The 16,935-nt window shown below is 35.8% G+C and overlaps 1 protein-coding gene across 1 annotated transcript in view; it reads right to left on the bottom strand.

The window, feature by feature from the left end:
• CNTN5 (contactin 5) overlaps positions 1 to 16,935 on the bottom strand; it is a 1,686,091-nt gene that overhangs the window by 167,052 nt on the left and 1,502,104 nt on the right. Inside the window, exons 14-15 of the mRNA XM_025266987.3 lie at positions 16,504 to 16,631; positions 14,096 to 14,271 (exon numbers count right to left, since the gene is read on the bottom strand). Of these exons, the coding sequence (XP_025122772.3) occupies positions 14,096 to 14,271; positions 16,504 to 16,631 (304 nt within the window). The remainder of the gene's footprint in view (positions 1 to 14,095; positions 14,272 to 16,503; positions 16,632 to 16,935) is intronic.

Below are 16,935 nucleotides of genomic sequence, written 5' to 3'. Positions count from 1 at the left end.
AAAAATTATCTGAAAGTTTACTACCTTACCTTGTGCTAATAAATTATCCTTTAGTAGCAAACTTAGTTGAAATCAACTGAACATTAATTCTTAAGAACAAGTTTTTCTCCCAATGGCATACTTGGTTAACAATTCAAATTTCTCCTCCAAAGTTTTTTTTTTTTTTCTCCCTTTCAACAGCATAACGTCTCAATACTATAGCACTTATTCCATTCAATAGTTGTTTAACACTCTGTCTAGATTAAGACTTCTAGAAGGGAGATATCATGCTTTACTCAACTATATATTCCCTGTCCTGATATTGTCCTATATATACTACAAGTAACCTTTAAGTGTAAAGTGAATAAATGTATTAAAATTTTTCCTGATATTGATATATTTCTTTTTTCATGTGGTAATTTAGCAGATGAGAAACTAAATGAGAAAATAACTATATGTAAGAATAGAATAGTATTCATTTATGTAATAAATAAAACTGACCCATTGGAAAAGACCCTGATGCTGGGAAAGATTGCAGGCGGGAGGAGGAGGGGATGACAGAGGATGAGATGGTTGTATGGCATCACCAATTCCATGGACATGAGTTCGAGTAGACTCCGAGAGTTGGTCATGGACAGGAAAGCCTGGTGTGCTGCAGTCCATGGAGTCACAAAGAGTCAGACACGACTGAGTGACTGAACTGAACTGAACAGAATAAATAATTTAGCAAACATTTTATCTACCAGGCATGATGCCAAGTGCTGGCAATGGTTAGCAAAATAAGTACAATTACTTTTTTTTCAAAAATATATAATATAATAAAGGAAAAAAATGCAGAAGAAAGGCCCCAGCCTTTTTAAACTACATTGTATTCTTGCAGATGCTTCTAGAATAAGAAGCAAACTTCTGACAAAAACTATTTCATGTCTCTCAGGATTTTATCTCAATGACCCTTAATATTGAATCTTAACACTATAATAGTCAATTTCTTTTTTATGTACTCCACGGAGAGCTTCTAGCAACATGTAAATTTATGTGAAGCACATATATCTATGCTAAGCAACAATTTATCCCTGGATTTAATTTGAAAATATCTAGTATCTTTATATTGGCTAAGAATATGTAACATGCTATAACTGAAGCCAAAGATCTTAGCCATCTATGTAACTTTTATAGACAATATAAGAAACTTTCTTTAAAAGATAATCTGATCATAATATATTAGATGAGGTTTGCTATGACTATGGGATCACCGTACTGGAATTTGGTAGGCTTTTGTCTTTCCTATTTTCTTTGTCCTTAGTCTCTACCTTACTGTCTTCCACCTTTCTATGTCCTCTCCTTGTTTTGCCTGAAATACTCTTTTTCTCCTTTAAGCATAGGCTTACGTGTTATTTGGTTAGGAAGTCTTCCCTTCTTCCACCGTTTGGATGATGTGTTACTTGGACTGAGTTCCTTGAACATACTTCTTGCAGTGCTCTTGCTACATGTTGGTTTATATGTTTGTTCCTCTGTAAGACTTTAAGCTCCCCAAAGGCAGTCCTCTCAACTGTATTGACATAACTGCTACAGAGTCCTCAGTTCCTGGACAGGTAGCTAACATATAGGTGTGTTCAGTACATCTTTGTGGATCTGAGATAAATTCAGAATTCATCTATTATACACTGATAAATATTCTATAAAACCATCAATTATTCCTTAAAGATAATGATGTCATGCTTTCCAAATTCTCTGTTGACCTTTTATAATGCATACCAGATGAAGAAAGAAAGTGAATGATATTATAGCAGTTCAATAGTTATTTTTTAAAATTCCTCTTTCTCCTTTTTCAAGAGAAGAAACATCTTTGAGAGGTAACCTATTGAGTTATTAATTCTAGACTCCTAAGATTCAGTTTTATATTGTAATATGATGAAAATAGTCCATGAGAGAAACTGCAGGATTTTGAAAAACTGAAAGCTAAACATATCATAACACTTATGCACTCTTTAGAACTTAATACAAAACAGATGCAGAAAGAAATTGTGAAATAAAGGTAGAATTTCAAAGACATCTTGAAAATAATGGCCTCTCAAAAACCCATCTTTTTGAAAATTACTTTGAGAAATAATAGTCAGTTGAAAACACAATACTTACATAGCAATAGTATTTCAAAATGAAACATTGAACCATGTTTGCTTATAAAAATCCTAAACCTTATGTGGTATTAAGGGTATAAAGACAGCCTTTTATTTATCAAGCTTTTCAGAAACTGAAAAGAATAATCTTTTGTTATATATTATTCCAACAAGGTAACAATTCTAGTATTGAGGGCCTTATTGTACTATGCATTTCATCACTCTGTGGGTTAAATTAGATCCCCTGGATACTACATCTATATAAGACATTCTTTTTAAAATAACAAAAAAATCTATAAAACATGTCAGCATTGCTTCAACAAGATAACTAGAATCCACATGTATTTCTCTTTTATTAAGAACTCCTGTGATTATTATTTCCAGAGAAAACAATTACTTTCAGCACAATATCAAAGATATTTAGATGTTCATATGAAGCAAAACAAAACTATTGATCACTGGCATTTCCTATATTTATAATAGAAGTTAGAAATTTTTCTTGGTTAAAAAAAGTGAAAAAATTCTGTCTAGATAGATGTTATAGTCAATTTTTTTTTAATCTAGTCAGTCTAGTCTAAATGGCTAGTTTTTGATTCATATATTCCTACCTTCACTGATTCCTTTATCAACTTCACAGATGTTTATTTAGTCTTGAATGTGCACAGATACTGTGTGAGTTCAGAAAATAAACATCCTCTGAACTTGCAGAAATGTAAAGGCTAGAATGAAAGAATCAAGCAACATTTACAGTAGATTTTGTTACTTGCTCTGGCAGAGGGATGGAAAAGTTATAATAGAAGAACCGGAAGCACTGGGGGTGAAAAAGGGGGAAGACTCTCAACCCCTAATGAGTCTATGACTTGAAAGCCAGATTTTTGTGGCCAAAAATTCACATGAAACCAACCATTCTGTAACTAACTTAGTAATAACAAATGATTTAAAGTGTCTCAAATGTGGAATTTATGTTCTATACTCTTTGCCTGATCTTCAGCAGTAAAAAAATGGGATATACTGCATCTCATACTCATTTTGAGAGTATTTTCAAAAGACTAAAATGAAAAGTTGATAAAAAGGGGTTCAAACTATAAAATGAAACAATTGCAGCAGCCAGAGAAGTGAGCGTTAATTAATGGGAAAACACACCCACAGAACATCTGAAGAAGCAAGTGTGGTAGGATATTTTAAGATGTTTTTAAACTCATTCTCAGTAAAGTTTGTGGAAAAATTTTTTCACAACAAATGTGGTGCTTTGATCTTGCAGAACATATGATTTTAAAGTTTTAATAGTGATCAAGTAACTAAGATAAAAATAGGCAGAGCTGACCCGTTAAAGAGGTAAGATTGAGGAGAAAAAACACAATCTCTTCCTGTCCTTAATTTTCAAAATGCTACAGTGAAGAATTACAGCTAGTTTGTTCTCTTCATATCTTTGCTCATAAAGCCAGATTTAGATTCCATGGCAATGAAGCTTTCAGCTCAAAGAAGCTTAAATGGCAATAGGGGCTGTGCCCTCCATGTTCCTGGATTCTCAGAACCTCTGTAGTGAGGGACTTAATCCCTCTTCCTTCCTGGGGCTCAGTTTCTTCATCTATTTATAATTCATCGGTCTCACAATATTGTGGGAATCAAATGAAATAAAACACATGAGAGAGGAAGGGCATTTTACATCTTAATGATATAAAATTCTATTTATATATTTTAACTTAGGTCTTAATCAGATAATAAAGCCATGTCAAATTTATTCTGAACTGATTAAATGTTGAAGAGTCTGGCTGGTAGGATTGCCTTTACATTATATAACAGAAGCAAATTTTTGGCAAAGGGCCAGAAAATTACTCATAATAGTAAAATTTGCAAATATTAGAAAAAAGAACTTGTATATTGTAAATATAATAAAAGACTTTATAGGAGTGAGTGACTTTAGATGAATTTGTCAAAATCTTATCAGCAATGAGAATAACTGACCCACAAATTATAAAATGGGTGAAATATATTCATCTACATTATGCACAAGATAATATAATTTAACATTGAATTCAGAGATAAAAAAAGAAATTTAAAATTTTATCTCCCCAAATAGTTATATATATGCTCTAGGTTTGACCAAATATTTTGAGAGACAGTGTGATATTACAGTTCAGAATTAGTTTGAATAATATCTCTCCTATATAACACTTGCTTAAATTTGAAAAAGCTATTTATCTTTCTGAATTTGTTTCTTTGTTTCTGTCAAACACAAACTAAAAACAAAACCAATCTCTAAATCATAGGATATCTGTAGGAAGTAAGAGAAATAACACTTGACAAATTTAGCATGATGTCAGTTATTTAATAGGCCTTCGATGGACGAAAATTAGCATTGTTACTTTTTACTATTACTCATGCTTGCTTTGAGTGTGTTAGGTCGAACCCTGGTCAGGGTTTCAGAGAAGCAGACTCTGAGATGGAGACTCCATTGCGGAATGCCATATGGGGAACATGAAGAAAGCAGAATTGTGCAGAGGGGACATTTAATTGTGAAGCAGTCATGATAAAGGCCTCAGCTTATTCCACAAGAGCTCTGTAGCTGAGAGACCCTTCAGATTTGTCCTCCTTTGAGGCAAGAGACTTGGCCTTTTTAAGCATCCCTATGCATTCATCAGGGCTTCCTTGACAGCTCAGTTGGAAAAGAATCTGCCTGCAAGGCAGGAGACAGTATTCTTGGGCTTCCCTGTGTGCTCAGCTAGTAAAGAATCCACCTGCAATGCAGGAGACCTGGGTTCCTGGGTTGGGAAGATTCCCCGAAGAAGGGAAAGGCTGCCCACTCCTGTATTCTGGAGAATTCCATGGGCTGTATGGTCCATGGGGATGCAAAGAGTCGGACACGACTGAGAGAGTTTCAGTGATGCATTCGTCATACTTCCCAGGTGGCACTAGTGGTGAAGAATCTCCCTGACAAATCAAGAGACTTAAGAAATGGGGGCTCCATTCCTGGGTTGGGAAGATTCCCTGGAGGAGTGCATGGCAACCTTTTCCAGTATTCTTGCCTGGAGAATTCCATGGGCCATGGAGTCTAGCAGGTTACAGTCTATAGAGTCACAAAAAGGAAGCAACTTAGCACACATCATGCACATGCATTCATCACCCCTACCCTTGGTTATGGGCTGGGGGTGGGCCATAATTAGGGCCAGAAAACTCTCTTTGACTGGATGGCCATTCCCAGAGAGGGACTCACATTCTGTGGCTTAGGGAAAGAGTGCCGCAGTCTTGAAAGGGGAATCTGAGCAACACTCCATAACATCTACGACAATGGCCTCTGGTATCCTCAAGTCAGTTGACGCAATTAGTTATCCTTCCTAAGCCAATTTATTTGAATCAGCCCATAGATGAATGCAAATAATGAATGGGAAAGGAATACAAGAAAACAGGAAGGGGAGAGAGTTATTTTTGAAAATTATCAGGATTTAAATAGTGGCTTTTTAAGAAATAAAAGTAAACACTGATGATGTGTAAAATTAGAGCATTGAGAAAAGATGAGTATTGGGTTCTGAAGATAATTTAGGCAATCATTTCAGTAACTTGATTTGAACATTCAATACTTTACTAAATCATTTATTCATTCTAAACTGATTAGTACATATATAATTAATAAAGATTTTTGGTGTCTCATAAAATAAATAAATTTATAATTAAAAAATAAATAAATAAAAATTTCTGTCAGATTAGGACAGGGAAGATGTTCTAGAGTCAAGATCCATTGATTATTCTTCCATGCACAATTACAGGAGAACCAATAGAAATTTAGAGTAATAATGAATGAATGCAATGGAAATTCTGAACTGAAACTCAAAATATTTGGAGGGTTATTTTGCATGAAGATTTATATTATAAATTTGTTACACATGTTAGAAAGACATTTAATAAGTCTAAGGAAGTAATTCACTATTGAAAATGACTTAGAATTTGGTAAGAATTTGGCTTAATAAACACAACTGAAACAAATCAGGCTTTGGGTCAAGGTTGCAATCACAATAGTTGAAAAACTTACTGGGGCCTACCAATGATCACATTGCCAAAGACAGAGGCACTTCATTCAGGATTAAATTTTTCTTTGATTGAGTTAAAAAAAAAAAAACAAGAGGAATGCAGCATTTTATAAATATAGACTGAGCTAATATTTGCATGAAATGGAAAAATAATTTTGGAAAGAAACAAACTTCCAAAGGGAACAATATGGAGTCCCAGACTCCATATTGTAAACACTTAATTTCAGGAGTTAGTCAGCTAAAGCATATTTAATATCTGGAGTTTACAATCTAGGAACCCTAGGTTGGAAATATCTGCTGGAGAAGGGATAGTCTACCCACTCCAGTATTCTCGGCCTTCCCTTGTGGCTCAGCTGGTAAAGAATCCACCTGCAACGCGGGAGACCTGGGTTTTATCCCCGGGTTGAGAAGGTCCCCTGGAGAAGGGAAACACTACCCACTCCAGTGTTCTGGCCTGGAGAAGTCCATGGACTGTATCCATGCGGTCGCAAAGAGTCCGACACGACTGAGTGACTTTCACTCACTACAATCTGCGAAAGCAAATTCTATTAAGAGGTAAAGGAGTGTTTTTTATTTCTCACTGCCTACTTTTCCCAAGCCAATAACCTGAAACATTTCAGTTGGCTCTGATGACAATCTCTGGGAAGTATGGTGCTTTTATCCTCTCCGTGATCAGAGACTATTGATCTGATTTTTCTCAGCATGGCCAACACTAAAATTGCCTTTCTCTACAAGAAGCTTTATTTTCCCTCTCTCTCTTACAAAAAACAAACAGAAAAAGGCAAACCTATATTTCTGCACTAAAACACACTGAAGAGAAACTGGTAACTTTTGCATTATTCATAATACTATGTAAAGCTGCTATGAAAAATGGAGGCTTTAACTGAACAAAAAGCTCTGTCTGGTCACCATAATACCATACCCAGAAGGTATGTTTTGGTAGACTAAATTTAAATGAACAAAGTGAAGCCTGTGCCTTCTTTTTTTGCCACAGGGATTACCACTACTTTGAGAAGAGAGTGGGTGGAGGCATATTCTCTAATGCAGACAAAAAGGGAGCGTGGATGTGGTGCACTTTCTGGAATGATCTGAAAACTGTAGGGCTTTTGAGTGTAACCTCCCTTCTTTTTAGCCTCAAGCTTTGGTTGGTTATTACTCTGTTCTGTCCTATTAACATGACAATGTGATTTCTTTGTTAAATTAGGTGAAAGACTGGGAGGAACTGCTACAAAGCAAACGTGTAGCAGTCCAAGGATCACAACAGAGTACAGCTGTTTTGTGTGCCGTTCTTAGTCATGTCTGACTCTTTGAAACCGCATAGACTGTAGCCCACCAGGCTCCTCTGTCTATGGGGATTCTCCAGGCCAGAATACTGGAGTGGGTTGTCAGGCCCTTCTCCAGGGGATCTTCCTGACCCAGGAACCGAATCAGGGTCTCCTGCATTGCAGGCAGATTTTTTACCATCTGAGCTACCACAGTACAACAGCCTGGTGAATTATCAGGATTCAGAGCAAGACAAAGATCCAGGAGGCAAGAAACCGAGTGATGAGGGAGAACAAGCCCTTTTCCAGGCAGGCAGGGGTAGGGCTAAGTGTCTAGGAGGCCATACTACTTGGAAGTTTGAATATTACTATTGAGCTGAATGAGTCAAAGAGAACGTGTGACTTTGTTGACCCTCTGCCTTTCATACATTTTCTGATTAGTTATGAATTGCCTTCAAGACTTACACCTGCTAACATGCTGAAGAAGCAGATGCAGCAGATGCTGTCTCAGTCCTAAGTGCTTTGTGTGTGAGTAAACCTTAGAAGCATATCCAGTGATTTCATTCATTTTTATATTTATCCATCAGGAAAGAGAATGGTGACAGTCGAGTACTTACTGTTTTCTATTTTGAGACTTTTACTCCTCAGGAAATAGGGGTTAATTCCTAAGAAGATAAACTAGGAACAAAAGTAACCATAATAAGGAGACCAGCATAGGCTAGGACTTTCAGCTAGTGAAAAATCCTGAGGTAACAAGGAGTTTATATTCTGGCCCCCTTTACCTACCTAACACTCCACAAACACCAGGGATATGAAGCAGGCATATTACCTTATGATTCCTATGTGTGCCATACAGATTATCATAATCACTCCTACTTTTCAATTTTCTGACATTCAGATCATCTGGTTGGTATGGAATGGACTACTTCAGAGGAGTGAGTTCTTCATCATTAAAGGCATTGCAGTGAATACTGATGATAGTGATGAGGAATCCATATATCAACCTAGGACAAACTCAGTAATTCCCAGGATCCCTTGTAACCTTGAGATACAATATCTTTTCCCACCTAAGATTGTCTTTCTCTTTCTTCTTTTCCTATCCTAATGCTAATCATCCTTTGAGGTCAAGGTCAGAAGGCATCTTCTTCTCAAATAATATTTATACAATTGTTATGAGGAATTGATGAGTTACTGTGTGTATGTACACATAAGCTCAGCTGGTAAAGAATCCTCCTGCAATGCAGGAGACGCTGGTTCGATTTCTGGGTGGGGAAGATTCGTTGGAGAAGGGATAGGCTATCCACTGCAGTTTTCTTGGGCTTCCCTGATGACTCAGCTGCTAAAGAATCTGCCTGAAATGCTGGAGACCTGGGTTCAATTCCTGGGTTGGGAAGATCCCCTGGAGAAGGAAAACACGACCCACTCTAGTATTCTGGCCTAGAGAAGTCCATGAACTATATAGTCCATGGGGTCTCAAAGAGGCTGACACGACTGAGTGACTTTCACTTTTACACATAAAATGCATTAATGTGTGCATGAATGCTCAGTCATGTCCTACTCTTGCGACCCTATGGACTACAGTCCACCAGGCTCTTCTGTCCATGGAATTTTCCAGGTAAGAATACTGAAGTGGGTTGCCATTTCCTATTCCAGGGGATCTTCCTGATCCAGTGATCAAGCCCAAACATCTCTTGGTCTCCTGAATTGGCAGGTGGATTCTTTACCACTGTGCCTCCTGGGAAGCCTATACATATATAGGCTTGGTTGGTTTAACTCATTGTTTATATATATATACATATAAATAAAGCTGAATGCTTAACATATAGTAGGTGCTAAATTAATTCCTTTCTTCACTTTTCTCCACAATGATTTAAAAAATTCACATTAATCTCCTTTATGGTCTCCAAAAATATTTGACTGTAATTTAAGAAATAGTAATTGCTTTCTTATGGCATATTTTTTGAGTTACTTTATTTTCTATGTCATTTTAACATTTAATAGAGACCAGAACAAAATCTTTCTTTTATTTTTATTTCCCACAGCTTATAGACAAGGGCTGAACATGAAAAGGTCAATGAATGTGGAAAGGCTAAACGTTGAGAATCAGCATAATGCCTTTTAAAGATCATAGTGTATTTAATATTGTTAACCCAATTTAGTATTCATGTGGCCTAGAAAAGTCTTATGCTTCTGTTTCCTCATTTAAAAAATGGGATTGAACATCCCTAGTCTTTTTTCCTGAGTATATTGTTATAATCAGAGCATCGAGTAAATACAAAGGACCATTCAAATAGTGCACTTTGATTTGGTTGCCCATTTTGTTGCAGTTTATCACATTTGGAGAGTTCACAATGAAAAAAGCAATTCTTTGGCCAGCTTTCCTGATCACAAATATTTGGCTTTTTTTCTGTCCCCAAAAGAGCAAAATTATAGGCTTCCATGATATTCAGTGCAAATGATCTTTATGCATTGTAAAGATTAAAACTAGCTTACATCTTGAATGAATAATTAGGAATTTCAAGTCTCTGAAGAACAATGTGCCAGCACAGTTCTCCATTAAGATTGTGGCTTTAGAGTCAAATGACCATGTTTAGGGGCTGTTGAGACACCCTGAGACTATTAAGAGAGTCTCTAAAACCTCTAACCAACATAGACAACTGTTTCAAAACACAATTGTGTCAAAGCACCGTTGCAAATGCTTTATTTGATAACTGAGTGGTTATTTGAGGCAGTTAGTTGCTTATAATGGTCAATGCCTCATTGTAACCTCTGTGTGTTGGTGTGTGTGTGTGTGTGTGTGTGTGTGTCTGTGCGCGCGCATGCACTCGAGCGCTCAGCCACGTGAGACTCTTTGTGACCCCATGGACTATAGCCCACCAGGCTCTGTCCATGGGATTTCCCAGGCAAGATTACTGGAGTGGGTTGCCATTTCCTTCTCCAGGGGATCTTCCCGACCCAGGGATCAAAACTGTGTCTCCTGTGTCTCCTACACTGGCAGGCAGATTTTTTACCACTGCACCTGGCAAGCCCCAACCTCTGCTTAACCTGCCTGGAATGAATGTAAAGTCGGCAAGCTATTCAACCCCTGCTCCACAAGGCTGTCAGAATTATCTTCCTAAAGAACAAATCTGAGTCACATGGCTCCCTGCTGTATTCCAAATACAATCCAGATTCCATGGCTCGAAAATCAGTGTTTAACAATGAGGACTCTGCTGTTCACCTTTAAACGCATCCAACAAATATTGCCTTATCCTCTACTCTGCATCCTCACTATGCCATCAGGGCTATGGTTCCTCACTGTTCCTGAGAGGTGCTCTGAGCTCTTTGCTTTGCCTTTGCTTCACCTGCTCGCTCTGTCTGAAATGCAGTTTCTCCTCATACCCTCTTGACAAAATCTTAACAGTCCAGATCCAGTTCTAGTACCAAGTCCTCCTGCCAGCAGTATGTAGAGCTCCCCAGTGACAGCACTCTGATAGAAGATTTCTAGCTGTCTGTCCCCTTAAACTGTGTTCTTTTAGAGGAGAAGGGTCATGTCTTTTAGCTTGCATCCTCCACAACACTTAGCTTGTAAAATTGAATCTAAAGTGAATCTTAAGAATAGCCTCACTAACTTGCTACCTTTGGTTAGCTCCTATCATTGCCAAAATGTGATTTGGGTGAATTGGATCAAATGTTTACAGACTAATTGATTTAGTTTGGACCCTTTCAACAAAGGCTTCAGTACTGGATTCACTCCAAAAATCAGTCAAATTGCTGGGTTTGTAAAACATGGCCAAAATAAAGAGGCAAGAGAAATAGAAGCATTTTCACTATAGATTTCAAAGCAATAGCTATTATTCTTTTAACCTGATGTGATGATATGTTTATTTATTCACTCTCTTGAAATGCAGTTGAAATGCACTATTTTATTTACAACATAATTATACCTTGCCTACACATGTTACAAAAGCTACACATAAAATTTTACATAGAGCTTTGTCTGCAAACCAGTGGCTGTGTATGAAAGACATCACTGTAACTGGTTGAAAAGTAGAGAACTTCATGAAGCTGTATTTTGGCATTACAAAATGGAAAAAAATCAACACAATTGGTATCTTTTTGTTTTTTCAAAGATTGGTTGATTCATCTGACACTATGCAGTGTTAATGTGCTTAAAAATACACCTGTCTCCCCCTTTCTCTTCTGATTCATCTTCATTCAATCACCCACTGGTGGGTTAGCCCAGGGCAGTTAATGTAGAGACTTCTCCAGTCAAAGGCATACTCTTTTCCTGCCTAAATCCCAAATTCTGTTGGACTTCCTACTCTGGTGGGCCAACCTAGATCCTTAAGATCTCCTTAGTGGCTCTCTTCTGACACACAAGCAAGCTACAGACCACCCCACCTGTCTTTCCTCTGAGCCCTGGCCTGCCCTCTTGTCCCAGAGTCTTCAACTGACTTCTCAAACAGAAGGTTTCCACACGTTCAGAGGCCTTCCCAAATTTCGCTTCTTTATAACTCTTTCATCCCTCCTTCTGAAACATGTTATTTCTCAGATGTATTATTTCACAAGGAGAAAGGCAGGATGGAAAAAGAATGCTTTTCTTTTTCCCTCTGACTTTTCAAAGTCACAAAATCAGATTCTCTCTCAGGTATGTCCTTAAAGCCAGCCAGGACCCAATCAGTCTTTGAGGATATTTGGAGAAGGGGAATAAACTATTTCTTTTAGACCTTGTCATTTTGAAGCTTCTAAATACTTTAAAAAGTTAAAAAAATTTCTATGATTTTTTTCTAAATATACTAAAGCGATAAATCCTAGATGATCTTAAAGCTAAATATTTTTCTTTCTTCTCAATATAATAACTTCCTGTATTCTTCTATTCTATAGTTTATTATCCCTGTCTACAAACTGAGCCTAATTTATAATGGCTTAAAGCAATATGAGTTTGCATGGAGCAGGGAGTCAATTTTGTACTTCTCAAGGGCAAGAACAATATATGTACAAAGAGAGATAGAGCAGGTGTTATTAATTGCCAACCTTATGAAAAGGATTAAAGGTATTTATTGATACAAATAAATGGACATGAAACTAATGTGGATATCTAAGAGAGAAAAACAAGAATTCACATAATTGTACCAAGACCATTTATTGATTGATATTTTAAAATAAAGAAAGCACCTGCTTCTATGAAGTGAAAATTCATTTTAGACATACTTTTATGTGTCTGATCACTCAAAATAAATGTTTACAGAAAATCCTTAGAAGGTATATTTTTTTGGAGTATTTGTTGTTTTCAAACGTAACATTTTAATGTCATATTTTTCTGGTTTTATTTTATGACATTCATGGCATAAAATTTGTTCACAGTCTTGAAGAAATGATCAACTCAAGGTAAATGAAAATCACAAATTTGAGGGAAATGAGTTTAACATGATCAATAAATTTTGTATATAACATAACCATTGCTAATTAAAATTAATTTATTTAATGAAATGTGAATAATACAGTTGGTAATTATTTATTTATGCAGTCTCTCTCATTAATAAAAAATAAATCAGAATGAAAGAATAAGTTAGAGGAAAATGTTTAATTTTGTTTGCATTGAAAAATGCAATAAAGTTCATTCTTACTATCCTCCTAATATAAATTTATCAAATTCTAGAGTGAGAGGGGGTCTTAGAAATTCTGTGGCCCAACTGCCTTACTTTAGTTTCCTATGCGATCAATGACCAGGCAGGTCAAGTGACTGGATTTGTGTTACATAGCTGATTAAGGATTGAGCTGGAACTTGATCCAGAAATTTCCTGACTTTGGGTCTAGGACTTTCCCCACTGTATCTCATTACCTTTAAAATAAAATTCAATCCAAACAGTTTTTCTTATGTTTGGGCTCACCAGAGCTGTGGTTTTCCAGTGCTTCATTCAGTGTTTAGAGAAGGATAAACTGGTATTAATAAGCATGTGGCAGCATTTTAAATTGGATTTGCAGGCATAAATTGCATTTGGATCCACCTCTTCTGCCACTATTGAAGGGATATCCCAGCCAGAGTCTCTCTACCACTCTAGTTCCATCGTCTTTCTCCCACTCCGTGTCACTCTTTTGTGTCTTAAACAAGCCAGTGTGGGGAAAAGATCTTTTTTCCAGTTCTCTGTTGAGTTAAGACACTGTGATGGTACTATAGGATTTGGTTAAAAAGATTTCTTACTCCATTTAGTAGACATATAATAGAAGATATTACAGGAAAAGATTTGGCAGTTGAAATATGAGCATGTCTGTTAATGTTTATCTAAGGTTACAGCATTTCTGACTTTGGGTTGCAAGTTTAAATTCTGTAGTTTGTGAGGTATTAAAGAATCTCCAAGCATTACTATTTCTTCAAGAACAAGCATTCTTATTTCACTTATTCATTGTATCATAATTACTAAGAATGCTTTAAATAATACTAGTCAGCTGATGTAGCTACATAATATTTGAGAAGTAAGGTGTAAATATGGACAGTACTAATCAAATGAATAAAAGCTGCAAAAAACCAAATTTGCATAATGAACTATTTCCAATTTCTTACTGGGAAGTTTTAAATAAATATTATTCTCAGTTTAACACAACAGAGAATAATGAAATAGAAAGTAATTTGAACTTTTCTCTAAACATTTCATCAATAAGAAAATTTTTACATTTGATTCTAGATTTCTAAATGTATTATTATTCAAAGAACAAAATTGTGTTAACTTACGGCCCTGATGCTTTCAAAATGTCCACCTTCCTTTTCGAAATCGATAGGCTGTCCTTTCAGTGTCCAGTAGAAAGTGACATCCAAGCTAGGATCGTGAATTGCTTTGCAATTAAGGACAATGCTTTCTCCCACTGTTAACTCTGTTCTTTTAGGAGTAAGCTCTATTCTTGTAGGTTCTATAGAAATAAAAATACATTAATTAGCATAGCACATAGTTTTCCCCTGCATTCTGTATTTTAAATAATAGAGAAAAATTAAACAGGGAATCTATGTAACATAGTTGCTCCAGGTATGTATCTTTTAATAAACTATTATTAATTGAAATATCTTTTATTGTATTTAGGGTATTTTACTAGGTATTTGTAGGGAACTGATGATTTAAAAGTCACTATTCAGCTTGATGAAAAAGAGGGAAGACTATGCAACTAGTAACAGCATTTGGCATCCTGGAAGGAGAAGTATTAGAAAAAAGACTCTGTAGCTTCCCTGTCCACCTTTAAGGATCATCAAGTATAGAAAGGATTTTTACACTAAAACAAAAAAAAAAAAGCCTCACATCAAAGGAAGAATAATTCAAGCAAGTTCACTTCTTTAAGGGGTATAGGAAGACCCTCCCTTCAAATTACTATCTTAACAAAGATGAAACTATGCTACTACTGCTACTGTTCCACCTTGTATGTTCTTTGTAGTTTACAAAACCTTCTTGTAAGTAGAGGAGTAGAAGAGGCACCTCTGGCTGATTATAAACTATCACCTCCAATAGCTGCTTTGGCTGAGATCTAAACAAAGGCAAATGGTGAATAGAATTTTTTTAAGAAAAAAATATTTATATTAACTAATGATCCACTTTAATTTTTAAAAGGTAGATATATTTTTACTGGATGTAGAACAACTTTAAACCAATAAATGCTAATACCAACTGTACATCTAAGAGATATTTAAGCTAATGATCAAATACATGCAATATTATATATATATATATATATATATATATATTTATATATTTGAATAAGTAGGGAGATGATGAAGACAGGACTTTGATTTTTTCTTTTTTCCTAATTAGATTCCTGATTGTACATGACTCAAGAAGCCTGGCACAAATGACTAAAAATTAGCCTAATTTTCCTATTCCAGCTCTATTGTTTGCAATAGCATAGTCTGATGAAGCACCATTGTTAACCGTTGATAAGTTCCTTCTAAGCAGTCTCTGAGAGGAAAGAGTGACACCAGGAAAGGAATGTCACTGTAAATATTAACATTATGGAACTCAGATATTCTGTGTGGCATTCTAAATTCTGGCTTCATCAGAGAAGACAGATAATCACAGCATACTGCAGTTTAAACTTTGTGACAACTGGAATGTTCTGAGTAACTAAACATTCCACTTAACTCATAATTAACAGAAAGCATTGTTGCTATTATTAAATGAAAAAGTCTGTGAATTCTGCTTTGCCTCATTATGGAAAAGATTATTTAACACACACTAAGAATGAGACTCAAACTCGAAGACTGAATTGTGTTGCAGTAATGTATGCTCTAAATGGAGACATTTTAAAAATTATGTTCCTTTCTTCTGTGGATGTTTGCCTCTTTTCTAAAATATCAGAATGTTGGCTATTTTAATTACATTTCTACTTCTAAAGAAAGAGAAAAAGTAAAATTTTATATTTTTGTGGCCAAAGTATGATTCACTGTATACTATATGCACAAATGGAAAAAAGCAAGTGATATACTTTGTTGTGAAAAGCATTCTTTTGCCAAATGAAGACAGTGTTTACGACAGGAGATTTTCTTATAATTTGACAAGTAGTCTCAAAAGAAGGTTCTAGATTTGAAATCTAGTTCACTTTAGAACTAGAAACTTAACAGAAACATTTAAGCAGTAACATTTATAATACTGAAAAATGACAGTATATAAAAGTTCCACTGATGTCGACATCAAAGAGTAGCTCTGGTGTTGCTTCATCTGATGCATATTCCAACACCACATGTTCATATCCTCTTTCTGGTTCTCTTTTTTGCCCCAAATTCCCAGTTGAAGTGGTAACAAAGCAGTATTACTGATTGATGCTAAAATTAATCTTGGTTGAGGAAAATGTTTTTATTCTGCTGGCATGCTTGAAATTTTTGAGATACCAACTAAAACTTGAGAAAGCTCTCTTTACCCTCCCACATATTTTGTTCAAAGCGAAATACTTAAATTTCTACCAATAATATGTTCCTTTCTTCACAGTCCCCTAAATAACGGAAAGGGACAATTTGTGTTCGTCCTTCATGTGCAATTAGATTTCATCAACAGAAACATGTGCACATATACAAGCAAACACATATACATGCATGTTACATTTATTCTCTTTCAGATAAGGCCATGAAACTATGCTTATAGAAAATTCACCACATTTTCTTACCTTTTACAGATACTGTAGCTGTGATTTCAGCAGAGCCAAAGACATTTTCCCCTCGGCAAATGTACTTTCCCTCATCTGATTTAGAAGCATTGAGGATCCGGAGACTCCCGTCTGGAAGAATAGCTATTCTGAAAATCATTAAAAAGGGTTTTTTTTTTTTTTTTTTCCTGCTTTACTGCAAATCATCTAAGTGGTAAGAAACTCTGATGAAGTCTGAAACCACTTCCAAGGTAATAATAAATTAGATAAAGATCACTGTGAAAACATGCAGGGAGAGTAGAAATATTTTGCCCTTCGAAAAATTATATAGTAAACCCACATAATACCTTCTTATAGTTAAAAGGGTTAGGGAGTTACAGGTTTTCTTTGGACACATTTTATGACATTCATTTTAAAACTTGTGGAAAAAAAGGTGACCCTGAATTTTGTTAT

This window comes from Bubalus bubalis, chromosome 16, assembly GCF_019923935.1.
Source record: "Bubalus bubalis isolate 160015118507 breed Murrah chromosome 16, NDDB_SH_1, whole genome shotgun sequence".
NCBI lineage: Eukaryota > Metazoa > Chordata > Mammalia > Artiodactyla > Bovidae > Bubalus > Bubalus bubalis.
This window is presented reverse-complemented; position numbering and strand designations above follow the sequence as displayed.